This window comes from Bison bison, unplaced genomic scaffold (genome assembly GCF_000754665.1).
Source record: "Bison bison bison isolate TAMUID 2011002044 unplaced genomic scaffold, Bison_UMD1.0 scf7180017864159, whole genome shotgun sequence".
In the NCBI taxonomy this organism is placed as follows: Eukaryota; Metazoa; Chordata; class Mammalia; order Artiodactyla; family Bovidae; genus Bison; species Bison bison.
Window position 1 is genome coordinate 612,050 of NW_011494731.1, and position 16,964 is coordinate 629,013.

A 16,964-nucleotide genomic window follows, 5' to 3' on the forward strand; every position below is an offset into this window, starting at 1 on the left:
GGTTGGATCTCCTTGCAGTCCAAGGGACTCTCAAGAGTCTTCTCCAACACCACGGTTCAAAAGCATCAGTTCTTCGGTGCTCAGTCTTCTTCACAGTCCAACTCTCACATCCATACATGACCACAGGAAAAACCATAGCCTTGACTAGACAGACCTTTGTTGGCAAAGTAATGTCTCTTCTTCATGGTCAGTAAATAAATGTGATAGAATGAATGGTCAGGAAAGATCCCTTTGAGTGACTGACATCAGAACAGGCACATACATGAAAGAAGAGAATAAGCTATGTGGAAGTGTAAGGGACAAGATTTCTAGGCAGAAGGAATAGCAAGTAGAAAGATCTTGAACAGAAATGTGTGCACAGGTTTGAAAATTAGCATGGGGACCAGAGTTGTTGGAACAAGAGTAATCCGACTAAGACCAGCAGGTGACTGGAACTGATACTGATGAGGTAGCCAGTGTGGTGTAGGCTGAGATTAGATTTTATTCTCCGTGTGTTGGAAGTCAGTAGAAGATTCTGAGCAAGAAATGATAATTTGGTTTGTACATGTAAAAGACCAGAAAGGTCGTTCTGGTAGCAGGAGAAGAAACAGGAGAATGAGTGAGTGTGCCTGTGTCTGAAATTCACCATTTGCCCCCACATGCGTCTTGCTGAATAGGTATTTAATGTATTTCACTCCTGACTGCAGTGTGCATGTATTTTTTCCCCCTCCTCCATGTTTTCTAAACCTACACTTAAAAGGATTCATCAAACCATCTTTTTCAAATGCCTCAGGATTGCATTTCTTTTGCTTACCCTATGCTCTTGGGTTCTATAGTATTTCTATAACTATGTAACAACAGTGTTGCACTCTACTCTATCATATAGAGTTATATGTATTTGGAAAATTTTGATCAGTTTTTTTTTTTTTAAGAAATGTATTCTGTTTGCAAAGCTGCAATAAAGTTGCATCTTATAGACTATAGGCAATAAAGCTAACAATAAACCTTATTTAACATAAACCATATTCACATTCTCTGTTCATTTAATCTTGAGAAAAAGTTGAGTGTATCCAGTAGTTTCAGGGATCTCATTTTAACTTAAAAGGTTCTGATATATTTAATTTAAATTTCAGACAGATATAATAGAGTTTTGGGAAAATACAAGAAATGCTTTGTTAATGTGTGTATTCCTATGTAAAACACATGGCTTCTCCTGTGTATATTTTTCAAAATTAAAGAAATGCACATTTGAAAAAGAAAAAGACCAGAGCGATCTTTTAAATGAAAGAAATCAAAGATGATATAAACAGAGGGAGAGATATTGCATGTTCTTGGGTAGGAAAAATCAATATTGTGAAAATGATTATATTACCAAATGCAATCTACAGATTCAATGTGATCCCTATCAAATTAGCAATGGCATTTTTCACAGAACTAGAATAAAAAAATTCACAATTCATATAGAAACACAAAAGACACCGAATAGCCAAAGCAGTCTTGAGAAAAAAGAATGGAGCTGGAGGAATCAACCTTCCTGACTTCAGATTATACTACAAAGCTACTGTCATCAAGACAGTATAGTAATGGCACAAAAACAGAAATATAGACCAATGGAAGAAGATAGAAGGCCCAGAAATAAACCCATGCACCTATGGGTACCTTATTTTTGACAAAGGAGGCAAGAATATACAGTGTTGCAAAGACAGCCTCTTCAATAAATGGTGCTTGGAAAACTGGACAGCTATGTGTAAAAGAATGAAATTAGAACACTTTCTAACACCATATACAAAGAAAAATTCAAAATGGATTAAAGACCTAAATGTAAGACCAGAAACTATAAAACTCTTAGAGGAAACGTAGGCAGAACACTTGATGACATAAATCAAAGCAAGATCTCTAGAGTAATGGATGATTACCCACCTCCTAGAGTAATGGAAATGAAACAAAAGTAAAGAAGTGGGACCTAATTAACCTTAAAAGTTTTTGCACAGCAAAGAGAACTATAAGCAGGGGAAAAGACAACCCTCAGAATAGGAGAAAATAATAGCAAATGAAACAACTAACAAAGGATTAATTTCCAAAATGTATAAGCAACACATACAACCCAATGCCAGAAAAACAAACAACCCAATCAAAAAGTGGGGAAAAAACCTAAACAGACATTTCTCCAAAGAAGACATACAGATGGCTGACAAACATATGAAAAGATGCTCAATATCACTCATTATTAGAGAAATGCAAATCAAAACCACAATGAGATATCACCTCACACCGGTCAGAGTGGCCATCATCAAAAAGTCTACAAACAATAAATGCTGGAGAGGGCCTGGAGAAAAGGGAACACTCTTGCACTGTTGGTGGAAATGTAAACTGATACAGCCACTCTGGAAGGTGGTTATGGAGATTCCTTAAAAAACTAGGAATAAAGCCATCATACGACCCAGCAATCCTACTCCTAGGCATATACCCTGAGGAAACCAAAACTGAAAAAGACACATGTATCCCATTGTTCATTGCAGCACTATTTGCAATAGCTAGAACATGAAAGCAACCTAGATGTCCATCAACAGACGAATGGATAAAGAAATTGTGGTACATATACACAATGAGATATTACTCAGCCATATAAAGGAACACATTTAAGTCAGTTCTGATGAGGTGGATGAACCTAGAACCTATTATACAGAGTGAAGTGAGTCAGAAAGAGAGATAAATATTGTATTCTAACATACATATATATAGAATCTAGAAGAATGGTACTGAAGAACTTATTTACAGGGCAGCAATGGAGAAACAGACATAGAGAATAGACTTATGGACATGGGGAGAGGTGGGGAGAGGGTGAGATGTATGGAAAGAATAACATGAAAACTTATATTACCATGTTTAAAATAGCCAACGGGAATTTGCTGTATGGCTCAGGAAACTCAAACAGGAGCTCTATATCAACCTAGAGGGGTGGAATGGGGAGGGAGATGGAGGTTCAAAAGGGAGGGGATATATGTATACCTATAGCTGATTCATGTTGAGGTTTGACAGAAAACAACAAAATTCTGTAAAGCAATTATTCTTCAATAAAAAAAGAAAGAAACAACTGGGAAAAAAAATCTAAAAACCTTTCTGGTTTTCAGATGAAGAACAGATACTAATTGCACAAGACTGAAAGCAGGTATCATGCAACATTCCGACCGGGAGGATTCTCTACCATATTTACAGAAAATGAACTGTTTCTCTGAAAGTACACACAGAGGCAAAGCATTTGTTCACATTTATACATTGTGAAGAATTTGGGAAAGTGTGCTACCACTGATAAGTGACATTTAACTTAATACACATCATTTTTTAACTAGCTTAAATGTCTTAACTAAAAATATTCCAATTTATTCATGTGCACTTACTACTTTAGTTATTTTACCCTTTTACTAAGCATTTCAGAAAACTATGGAAAAGAAAATGTTTAGAACTGGTTTTCCATTGTTAAACTGCAAGAACTTTCAGAAGTATGATTAAGATGTTTCACTGATCAGGTCACAAATAACATAACATTGTTATGTTTTTGATTCTTGGACTTCATAATAAAAATTTCCTTAACATGATCAAATTTGGGGTCATTGTACCATTCATGAAGATATAGTTTATTATCGAATTTTTGTATTATGGAATTAGAACTTACACCAATAAATTCTACCATTCTTCTTTGATCTTTAATGAGACATTAATCAAAGGACTGCTATTAGCTATATAACTCCACAAAAAGAATTATTCTGTTCTCCCTAGATGGTTAGTTCACTAGGAATTATATTAATGTACAAATAAATCTCATTTCTAGTATGAGATCAGAAAAAAGTTTAATTTTAAAATTCTCTGAGTGATTTCCTTTTAATTTTCTTTTAACATTTAAGTAACTTAAATTGAAACTGTTCAGCAAACATTTGCTAAGCTATTCCTTGGTGTCAGATTTGTCCAATACCCTAGAGATGTTAGATTGATTATGATCAAGGGCTAAATAAGACAGTTTGGAAGAGTTTCACATAGAATGATAGTAAATTAATCCTTATTAAATTAATAAAATAGTGCTGCCTAGACATCTTTGTGAAATTTCCAGGGAGAGCTACTTTACCATTCTCTCATTTCAGTGCGATGTGCTTTGATTGAAGAGAATGCCTGCAGGCTTCAAAGTGCTTACATTCTGATAATACAATGGCAACAATGTGTGCATTCAAAACTCTCATATTAGGTGACTTACCTGTGAAAAACTCAGAAATAACACAACAAAGTATTGTTGCATGTTAAACTGCATGGATAAGTTTATAAGTGCATAAATATTTGCTTAGGATAACTTAATGTGTACAGAATGTTCAGGGATGCCTACATTGGAGGAAAAGAATCAGAGACGTGTCATAGAATTTGTATAGTGGAGAAATGGGGAGATCATTTGGGGTATGGGAATATAGGAACTGTAGCAGAAGAATTAGTCATGATGTATTTGGATAATTGTACAGAAAATGGTGGGAAATTAATATGGTTAAATCATCTTTGGGATCAAACTGTTGAAACTCTCACAGTTCTGTTTTTTTCATCCATGGAAAAGAAATCACACTACAAATTTGGTTTATCTGTTGTGAGAATTGATGTAACTATTATGGGCAAAGTATGCAGTATAGTGTTGGCCCAGGATGAATCCATCTGAAGCTAGCTACTGCTAACATATTCCTTTTTCCTGCTATTATCACCCTCCTAATTCAGACCTTTGTCATCTCAGGCTCTTTCTTCAAGCTGTAATGCAAGTATAATTGTTTGGAAAGGTCTTCTGTGACCCAATCTGATGGTTGAAGTGAACTCTCCCTTTCATTTGTACTATTCATGTGACACATAACAATTTAATTATTTATATTTCTTGTGATGAAATTGTTTTTAAAAATCAATTTTGACTACTGGCTCTTGCTAATCCAGGAATACTTTATTCTTTAAAATAAAATCAATTACTAAATCAATTTTCATTAAATTAATTATATTAACCTCTCTCTACAGAGATTGAAAGTTCTGGGGTGATTCTGGTTTACCATCAAGGTCTTTTCTCCAAATGCTCAATCTTTAATAACATGATGTTTGATGGAAAAATACCACAGCTCTCATTATAAACATCTTTAATATAATAACATCTTGATTAGATTCCAAAATTATTATATTATTAATGGGTTTCTAATGAGGTCAGAGCTTATTAACAGATAATGCTATAATGTATAAGTAAGTGGTCATCTTTACTGCTGCAAGATAGTTCTGAGGTCTCATTTTTTACATGGATTTTTAACATCTTTGGTGTGCATTCAGTTCAGTTCAGTTCAGTCTCTCAGTCGTGTCTGACTCTTTGTGACCCCATGAATCGCAGCACTCCAGGCCTCCCTGTCCATCACCAACTCCCGGAGTTCACTCAGACTCACGTCCATCGAGTCAGTGATGCCATCTAGCCATCTTGTCCTCTGTCGTCCCCTTCTCCTCCTGCCCCCAATCCCTCCCAGCATCAGAGTCTTTTCCAAAGAGTCAACTCTTCGCATGAGGTGGCCAAAGTACAGGAGTTTCAGCTTTAGCGTCATTCCTTCCAAAGAAATCCCAGGGCTGATCTTGGAAAAAGCAAGAGAGTTCCAGAAAAACATCTATTTCTGCTTTATTGGTGTGCGTTAGATATGGCTTATTTTTGACAAGTGATGTTCAGTAAATTTTGTGTTTTATTTTTAATAGTTAACAACCTAGTTTTAATTAATCAACATATAACATGAATTCTACTAACTGAGGATATGGTTTAAAAGCTCTCTTATTTAAAAATAGTTAATAGGCATTTTAAGATCTGTTTTAGGTTTATTGTAAAATTGTGCAGAAAGCAGAGATTCCATATATCTTCTTCTATCTTACCCCCTTAACACTACAATTGCTTTTAATATCAGATACCATGAGTGTAGTACTTTTGTTACAAGTGATGAACTTTTATTGATATTATTAGCTAAAATCCATATTTTTCACTAAGGTTCATTCTTCTTTGGATCTTCCATTTTATGGATTCCTTTTAGTTTTATGGATTTTGATAAACGCGTAATGTCATATATCCATCATTACAGTGTCATACAGGATAGCATCACTGCCCTAAAAATGTTCTGTGCTCTACCTATTCATTACTGTCTCATCTCTGGATATCTGGGTACTCACTGATCTCTTCACTGTATTTATAGTTTTGTCTCTTCCAGAATGTCATATGTATGGAATTATATAATATGTTGTCTTTTCAGACTGGCATCTTTCACTTAGCAATTTGTATTTAGGGCCTTCTATGTCTTTTTGTGGCTTGATAGCACATTTCTTGAGGGCTTTCCAGGTGGCATAGTGGTAAAGAGTCCACCTGCCCATGCAAGAGATGCAAGAGTTGCAGGTTGGATCACTGGATTGGGAAGATCCTCCGGAATAGGAAATGGAAATCCACTACAATATTAATGCCTGGAAAATTCCATGGACAGAAGAATCTGGTGGGCTATAGTCCATGGGGTCACAAAGAGTCAACTGAGTGACTAACACACAGCACATTTCTTTAAGTTGCTGGATAATATTCTATTCTACACATGTACCACTCTGCATTTTTTTTAATTAAATGGTTAAAAGTATCTGTATCTTTTGTTTCAAATAATTGATTTATTTTATAATTGAAAGCATACTACACATATTTGTGGGGTTTTTTCTTTTAATAATTGGAATATAACTTTTTTTAGGCAGTGCTGAATAAATTTTGAAATTTGATGTATGCTTTGTCAATCATATTAATATAAGCCTATGGAACAACATCTTTGGAATAATGTAGTAAATTTGTCTTAATATGTTACTTGAATTGTTTCTTAACTTTTGATAATATTTTATGAATTAAAAAGTATTTTATAAGTTTAAAGCATATTTACTTACACATTTTATATGTGACAAAATTTTGCTTTCTATGTGCCTAGGAGGAGGGCAGGTTATGAAGTTAAGTGACACATGATAAAACTGCTGAATTCAATCACCAAATTAGGAATAAACCACCACTCTATGTTGTCCTTTTTTAAAAACCATATATAGATATATATATAAATCTTGTAATGATCACTTTCCTTTCCTAACTTGTTTATTTTTTCAGACGATCTTTACTTCCTTTTCTTCTGTCTTGGAGGAAGTGCTATCTCTTTTGTGGAAAACACTCTATTTTCTTGAACTCTGCCCCTGACCCTCTAAATTCTGACACTATAATCTATCAATTCCCACCCTTGCTTCTGTGCATTCTTGTTTCATTTCCAGTTCTACAAACTCTATCATGAATGAATGAATGATGTCTCCACAGTTCCATTTCCAGTTTCTGAGATGCACGTCTTAGTTAGTTTTAGTACAGATTCCAAAAGCTTAGTTTTATGCCCTTGGTTCCATTGCTAAATTCGCACTATGACAATGAACAAGTTTTTAACATCTGCGGTTTCACTTTCCATATCTGAAACTGGGACTAATAGTAGGATTGTGTAAAAATTAAATATGACACTTCAAGGAGCCTTCTTAGCACAATGCCTGTTGCATGGCAAATGCTCCAGGGATAAGTTGATATTCATTGACTTATGGATGTGAAATATGATTGTACTCTTCCCAGGACCCTGAAGATCTGTTTTTCCTTTCTGGTTGTTAGGAAATGTCTGTCTTTCTTCATTGCTACTATCAAAGGTATTCTATCCAAGCATCTCCCACGGCCCCCCACAACACACAAATGCACACAAACGCATACTCAGAATAATATTGTCAACAAACTTAGCCTCTTAGAGAAATTTCTTCCTTAAGTCCTCCAACAATCCCTGAGAAAAGGAAACAGTAAAGGGCCAACCAATTTCATTTTGTTGTACACCTTTCTGTAGCTCTTTCAGATGAGCATTTCTATATATTCTCTGAAAGCTCCATATTTTTATAAACATAAAAGAAATATAGAAATATAGGTTCCCATCATAGGTTGAAATAAATGCTTTGGTTATTTCAAAATATTATAATTATTTTTTGAAACACGTTAGAGCTTAAGTTCATCCCTGACAGATGGTTATAACATGGTGAGTGAAAAGCATTAGTAATTTAACATATTTAAGCTACCGTGGAAAATTAGCAACTTTGTGAAAATTGAAAAACTAATTTCCTAATGTGATTTAGGCAAGGCTGCAAGGATTTTCATTAAATAATATAAAACAAATTAGAGAGATAGAAACAAAACTCAGAGGCAGTAAACACAATCATATTAAAAGAGGATTTTCACGATGTTAACTGTTTAAAGACTAAAACATTTTAACCATACTAAATAGTTTTAAAACCAGTAAAAGAAATGTTTCCTGATTATCAGTCAAACAATTTGAGGTAGTTATTATTATTGTTTACAATTTGACCATAGTATTTGGAAAATCACAATTGATATTGTTTATAAAGTTCAATTTAAAAGTATTATGAGCTAGTTTAATAGCATAATAATTCAGGTCCTAAATGTATGATAGTTTTTTCAGTTTTTTCATCCTATACAGTTTTTATTTCTATATGTACTTGCCATAACTGCGGATTTGCTAATCTAGAATCATAGAAATGAGTAGCAGAGTAAATCAAATACTTCACTTCAGAATGAAGAATGTTTTAAATGTTAATGTGACTGTTTTGAGACAATTCTGAAGTGTAAAGTCTTTGTTTTATTTAATATGATTGCTACTTTCTTATGACTTAAGAGCAATTTTTTTTCCTTTTTTATGTTTCTCTCTACAGAAAGCTGACCTTGCAGTTGCTCCACTGGCTATTACCTACGTTCGAGAGAAGGTCATCGACTTTTCCAAGCCCTTTATGACACTTGGAATAAGTATTTTGTACCGCAAGCCCAATGGTACAAACCCAGGCGTCTTCTCCTTCCTGAATCCTCTCTCCCCTGATATCTGGATGTATATTCTGCTGGCTTACTTGGGTGTCAGTTGTGTGCTCTTTGTCATAGCCAGGTAACATGCTCACTTTTGTGATTTTTTTGGCAATTGTTACCTCTTTTTTCTAACTAATAATTGTCAAAAGTCACAATCAATTTTACTTTTCTTTTTCTTTATTTCCCATGGAGTGCTGTAGAATAATGAACTTTTAAGTCATATAGCTTATTAAAATGTACTGTGATGCCTTTTGGGGCAGAAAGCATGCTGGTTATGTCAGTAAGCTATAGATGCGTTAGAGATTACTCTTCTTAATCAGAAACTAAAAGCAGTTCAGATCACTATGATATAAAAAGTATTTCCTCATTTTGAAAATTTATCTTGGACCAGAGAGCAAAACAATGTTTTACTAATTTAAATTAATGAAATACTTATAAGAAAAACCAAAGTAATAAAATTTAAAAGGAGGTTTTTAAAAAAAAGATGCTGATTAAAAATAAGCTTTTTAAGTATAAAAACCTGTCATGATTTTCTATATAAAATGTATATATTTTTTTCACATAATAAACACATCACCACAAAAAATTACATTGTATTTGTTGACATGTAGGGTATATTTAAGTCACAGGATCAGAAACTCAATTGCCTAAGTGAAAAATGCATATGTTTATATCTTATAATGACTTTTAAAGTCTATGATATACCTCACTATATGTGGTTTTTGCTACTCTGTTGTCACTCTGGAAATGAATATTTATGGTCATTTTTTATTTCTGTTTACCTTACTATCAAATTTTCAACAGATAGATTATTTTGATATGGTTTAGTTTAGTTTTTTTTTTTTGGTCTTGATTAAGGAGATTAAAACTATCCCTGGACTCAGAGCTCCGTTGTTACTCAAATGACTTTCAAAGTCAATACTTAGTGTAGTCTGAATATTTATTTTCTACCAGATATCAAAAAGAGAACTCTAAATCCAATTTTCACATTGATAATAACACTTAAAAAGTACAACTATAAATATTTTTGCTTAAATCCAAATTTAAGTATTAAATATGTGGGTTATTTTTTTTTCAATTACATTATGTAGGAGTCTTCTGATCAATTATCACTAAGAACATTTGTCATTCCTTGAACATTTTTTAACAAAGTCATATATTTTTCCTAGCAATGAAAAATGCTTAGTTTATTCAGTTAAGAAAAGAATAAAATTATTATCATATATTTATATTTTTATAATACACATATTTCTGAAATGTATGTGTATATATATCTGAAATATATGTGTATATATTTACATATAAATGTTATATAGACTTATAATTTTCCACCTAATAATTTCAGTATTAATATATGAGTCCTTCAGAAAATTATTAGTTGTATTTGACTGAAAATCTGTATTAGAATCATATATTCATATTACATATGTAGTTATATGGTAGACTGAGTTAAAATTTTTATTTGAATTTTAGAGTGTTTCCCCCCAAAATGAGAATTTGGAGTATGAAGCTCATAAATTTTTAGCTCCAGTTTTTTCCATATCTTGTGCAAATAAAACCCAACCTCATGTTTGAGATTCTTTGGACCAATTACATCTTTTTTAATAGTGTCTAACACAAGCCGTCCTGGTTTATATGTGTTCAGAGAAATGAGTTCATGGATTACAGCTTAAATAATTCAATGAGTAAAGAACTCTGCAGCCCACCCACAGAACAAATAGTAATAAACAAAGATTCTGAAGTATAGAAAAAATTTTTTTTGATGTCTGCAGGTACACCTGTTCCCTCATAATCAAATTAACAAAATTCTCAGGAAGGATATAAACAAAGCCTAGAGGAAAATGTCCTGAGATAGTTATGAGGCAATTGTGTGGGCATCAGTCAAGCTAAATTAAGTTCTAACATCAGTTTCCAGGGGATCTTAGCAGAGACTATTGAATTACTTTAAAATCAACTTAGAAATTTTAGATATTCCTAATATTCTGTGCCTAAATCTTCTAAAATTAGGTTCAAAAGCAAATACGGAGATATCTGAATATAATTCCAGCTTAAAAGTGTATTAGCAAATAGAATCATGTGATATTGATTTGCACTTCTAAAATTTTCTATAGCTCTTACTTTGATAAACATGAAATCATATAATATGTGTAGAATTATGATAAGCTATACAAATTTTACACAAAAGAAATCCATCTATGTCCTTCTATCTGAAAACATACCATTAACTGGTATGCCATTTTTTAGTGTCTTTGACTTTTAGAATATACTGCTGAATTTTGTCAGTGATTAAATGAATGGATTTGAAAATGATTCTATTTCAGCACATCATTCAATAGTGAGATACAGTTTCATATAGTTTGAAAAATTAAGTTTAATATCTTCATTTATGGGTAAATTAACAAATATTCTATTAAAATAATATAGGGTATCCTCTATTAAGAAATATATTTGATGTTCTTAAAAAAAGTATACATAGTGAAAATCAATTCTTTACATATTATCTCAGAATATTTCCTTCAATTCTCAACATTGTTATCTCATATAAATATTGTCAAATTAGAAAAAAAACACTAAAACTCAAATGAAAAGAAAATTTCATGAATAGAGTCAGTTTAAATTCTAAACTGAACCTCCAAAACGAAATGGTTTTGGATAACTAAAATCCACTTTGACATTGTATTGAACTCCTGCTACTGTGAAAGAAGTTCACGATGTACAAATAACAGCAAAATGTCTGAATTTCAATTGCAAAGAACTTAATTACCTTTCTAACCAAAATGGCATTATAATCATTTATTATCAATTCAAAATAAGCATAGCATTTTATCTATGAATAAGCACTATATCTTATGCTATATAGAGATCACTGATGAAGTTAACATCATTATTGATGTCAAAATTAAAATTACATTTTCTTTATGCATATTCTTTGTCCTTATCCTCATAAGATAACAGAGAAAGACAAATTACATTTAAAAATTCTCAGATATCATTTTATTTCCACTGAAATTCACAAAAATGCAAAGTTCTAAAGTAATATTACTTCAACAGAATTCATATTTCTATAATTATTGAATATTATTTTATATGATATTTTGAGAAACTATGTAATAATTTTATCTCAAAATTAAAATATAATAAATGATTGAAATATCATTATAATTTTTAATTGGCATTACTTTACTTTTCTCAGTCACCAGATGACAGTGTCCCAGTTATTATTGTTGTAATTAATCTTTATCTTTTTAGCTATCAAGCCACACCTTCAGTTTGTTTTCTGTTTCCACTTTAATTATTCCATCAATCATTCACTCGATTAGTCAAATATCTCTTATACCTGTAGTGAACACTGGACAATTAGGATTCCATAAAGTATTAAACATTAATTTATACCCTTCATCTATAGATTAATTTATTCAGCAATTATCTACTAGATACCTATAATGTTCTAAGAATTGTACCAGATGCTCAAATCCAAGAACAAACATGACTTGATACATTTATTGACTAAAAACTCTTAACCAATGTGTTTATTTGACACATATATTTTGGGTTTGAATGAAAGTGGTAAAAATATTTTATAGTTATCCAACATTTTTAATGATTACATATATTTTATATATGTTTATCTAAAGATGACTTGTTAATGTATGTTTCACTGAAAAATATACAACTATAAAGGAAGTAAGACATAAAGAAATTTGTTATTTATCATTAGAATACTAGATTTGAGTCTTATTGAATATCTGTTGTATCACAGTATTAACAACATTAAATTTGTGATAAACTGATAAATGATAATAATTCTTAGATTTTTATATTTTTAAAATTAAATTTAAAGGTAAATCATGATACCATTTTAATATTTCCCTACACTTTTTTATAAGAAAAATTCTAAGAAATACTTGAAAATTCTCTAAATTTATTTTAGTATTAAAATCAAGATATATGATCTTATTTGTTTGTCCTGGAATGGCTTTATAGTCCATGATCTCTCACACAGTTGCATTATTGTTTATAGCATAATGGCGTAATCAGCATGCTTATCTTAATTAAGTAAGAACTCTTATTAAAGAGTAAAAATGATGAGCTACTACATTCTAGCCATACAATGGCCTTACCCTAGGTATTCTAACAATAGTTCTTGGCTGACAGAGGATTAGGAAGAAATCTTGTCCGTGATGGACATGTACTTAATCATATGTGCCCCTAAATCTTTTTCTCTTTCTTTCTATTCTTTTGTTTTCTTTAATCTAGGTATATTAGTATAGGGATGGCAATTAGTCATATAATAAGCCTATTTAGGGAACCCACCCTTTGCACTAATGAGAGATTATTTTTCACCTTGCTTCAAATATTTCCTTTTTAAAAAATATAGATAGTATTGGTATGATAGGTCCTATTCATAAAATGAGTCAATTTAAATCCCTATAATATTAGAGAGTTTGAAATTTTCTTTTAGCTATAGTTGTTTCCAAGAAAACTAGAGCTGTTTAGAAATTTAGCATGTAAATCTTGGTCTGAGGTCCTTTGTAGTTTGGTATATAGATATTAAGAACTAAAAATTGAACCTAAAAGAAAGTAATAATGGCATATACATTTCCTTCCAACAGGATTGATGTAAATTTAATAATATTCACTAAGTATATAGGAACATTGCATATTTTATTCTGAAATTGGCATTTTAAAATTAGATACAAATACATTCTGAAGAAGAAAAATAATACTATACCAAATTTGGTAGTAAGGATATTATTATACAGAAAAATTTCTTAGGTTACTTAAATGAGCAAATAAATAGGACAAATATAGGAGAAAGAGTAAAAGAAACCAAGCAATATTGACTAACCTGGCCTTCTTATCAAGAATAGCAAATCAGGGACACTCAAACTGTTAAATACGTAAGATTAGATTTTCTTAGTTAAAAAAGAATATAGGAATTTCTTATATAATTTTGTATTGAATTACTTTGCATGGTTTTTATGATATTAGAGTATTAACTATTGTATTGTTGGGTTAGGTTGCAGGGGAGCAAGGTTTAGTCTGCCTAGAACTTGCTCAAGGGTTTGTTGTTATTATTACAGTGACTGCCAGGACAGTCTTGATATATGTGTTGGCTCTAACATGGTCTGCAGTCACAAGATGACAAGGCTATTGCCTTACTGAGAGTCCTCATACTTGCAAAAATAGTCTGTATTTCTCCTGGAGCTCAGGGGTAAAGATGTTGTAAACATTAGTGGGGTTTTTGATGGTTTAACTGGGTTTGGAAAACCCTGTCCAAAGTGCTTGCATTAACAGCTTTGATTTTGGCTCCTGACTAGTATGCAGTAGCTTTTATATTCCTGTCACAATGATGGGTGACATTTAATATACAGTGAAGGGCAACAATGAATTATTATGCACTTGGAAATGGATTACTGTTTTGGTGGGATGTTCAGTGTTAAACTAACCTGCTGTCAGAAAGACTGTTGTCACACTGAAATGAAATGCCAATTTTGTTGCGTGCCTTTGCCACCAACTCTCCCACCTCTTACTAGGATATCATTTCAGGTTTACCTCTCCATAATTTTAGATATATTTTGCTTCTATTTTTCAGTATTTTTTAACTTAAGTAAATTGCAGAGAAGCCTATCTGTTGTTCCTCTTCCTATTTAGATTTTTTTTTTCTAGAATTTAATGAAAGTTTGGCTTGAAGTAGTCCTCTTCTGCTAGTATGCCTTTCACACCTGTGAAGTGATTATTATAGTTGATTATACTAATAAATATGTCAATTATGAACCTAAAAGTCACATTGAATAAAACTAAATGCACATTCAAATTATATTTCCATACAAGTTAGGGCTACTTCTGTGTTAACAGGCCTTTTTTTCACAATTGCTATTTGGTAAACTAATTATAAAATAATTTACCTCTTTATTTTTAATGGTTCCAATAATATTCATGGTTTTAAAGTATAAATGAAGTCACTAATGAAGAAAAAAAATAGTTTTTGAAACTGATAGAAAAAAATCAATTGAAATTAAGTTGAATCAGTGACTTTTTTTACCTATGGTGAATATTGTATCTTGACAATTGACACAGTGGAGCTTTTGACTGAAATTATCTGTATTAGATAAAGAACAGACTCTCAATCATCATAAAAGAAGATAAACGTTTTCTACTTCTCAATTTCATAATTATGCTAGACATTTACAAGGATAAAAGATACGATAAAAAGTTGATAAAGACAAAAATGATTTAAAATTAAAGTGATTTTTTGGTAATCTTCTGTAATCAAATGCTTGATGGCATTTTCTTTTAAAGATAATTATGCTTGACTATCTTTTACAATTTCCATATTTCTTTCCAAAGTATTTTTTCACATTTTTTTGATTGTTAGGACAAAATTAAGTATAAATGCAAGATGTTTGGTAGTCTATTTACACTTTTTGTATCCTATGGATAAATTATTTGTCTCTGTGTCTTTACTTGCCTCCATCACTGAATTGAATTCAAATACCCCTGAAAGCAAAAAAGCTCCCTCTGTCTAGTCGCTTAAGTGTGTCCATTCAATACCTATCTCAGACAATAAGCTTCTGAGAACTCTGGTCACCCTATGGTGATTTATTTCAATTTAGCAGTTGAAACAGTGCCTATCTCAGTAAATCATAGAAACTTATTTCGATAAGTTACAACGTATAGACTCACATTAAGAAACTTAAGAATGCTAAAAAAAAAAAAAACCTCGGAATTGGATGTTTATTAAATTATTTTATTTGCTGCCAAAAATAGCACATCTCTGTTCTTAATGAATCCTTTATGGAACATGTAATCATATTTTGTATACTCATGCACACACAGATACTTTATCATATATGCACACATCCTGATGAGAAGCAGTACTTTGTAAGAAATTATGTTTTTCTTTGAAATATTTGGAAAAGGAGTATGGTAGCTTTTTGGCAGTTGCTACCATGTCCCTTGTACATTTCTCATTAGCTAATTCAGATAAAAAAAAAAAAACTAATAGGAGAAGAACAATACTCTCTTGGCTTATTTCTTTCTCTTTATTTTTTCTTTGCTCTCTTATCTTTTCTTTCCTTTTATGACCATTAGAAAGAAATTCTTTGAGATCACTCTTGAGAAAGAGCCTACAAGATAAAAAGAACCCAGAATTTCACCAAGTAATACACTTCTATATTTTGCAATTTCTCAATAGCTCCTTCTCCCACAGCCACAAAGTACTGTAATTGTTTGTGAGAAGCTGTTTCACAGGCACATTTTGTCTGTGTTAATTCTCCAAACAAAATTGCACTTCTCTCTTTCCAGTGGTCCCCTTGGGCTTTGGGGAGGTTTCTCAGCCACTTCAGACAGGTCTTCACGATCTGAAACTATCCCAGAAAAGTCAGTATCTTTTTAAAATAATTTAATGATATTCATTATAAAATATTTTAAACTACAATGTCTTGTCAAATCAAAGCTCTCACACACACTTTGAAACAGTAGAGGCTATGCAGGACACCAGTGAAACAAAGATAGTGAGTAAGGAAATATTCTCTAGGAGCTTGTTTCTTTCTACATATTTGTACAATGACTGAGACTACTAGCTCAAAAAGGTAGTTGTCTTAAGTGCAGAGAAATAAATATTTTTAAATTTTAATCATAAGCATGGCATCTGAATTAGTCACATTTTTTACTTGGATGAAGCTGTCCCTTTGCTGTCAATTCCTTGGAGTAAGAGTTCTTTTACATGGATGTTTTCTTTTATAGTCTTGTACTGGGCTGGTGCATGATGTGAAGGAAGTAATTGAGAGACAAAAAGGAGGAAAACTAATAAATACTACATGTCAACAATAGTCAAATTTGAGAACCATAAAGAGATTAATTTATTAGCTTTTTTTCAGTAAATATTTCTACGGCTTAAGAAATAAATAGGTATACATCATTCCTGCTCCCATGCTTCTCAAAAATTAGATTAGAGATGTTTTCTGTTTGTTTAATACTATTACTGTTATACTTTAAAAATTCTAATTTATTATACAGAGGAAGTTCTAGAGAAAAGAAAACAGATTTA

At 31.8% G+C, this 16,964-nt stretch overlaps 1 protein-coding gene across 2 annotated transcripts in view; it reads left to right on the forward strand.

The window, feature by feature from the left end:
* GRIK2 (glutamate receptor, ionotropic, kainate 2) overlaps positions 1–16,964 on the forward strand; it is a 737,896-nt gene that overhangs the window by 572,876 nt on the left and 148,056 nt on the right. For both annotated transcript variants that reach the window (XM_010841260.1, XM_010841261.1), the window contains exon 11: positions 8,767–8,990. In XM_010841260.1, coding sequence (XP_010839562.1) covers positions 8,767–8,990 — 224 coding nt within the window. The remainder of the gene's footprint in view (positions 1–8,766; positions 8,991–16,964) is intronic.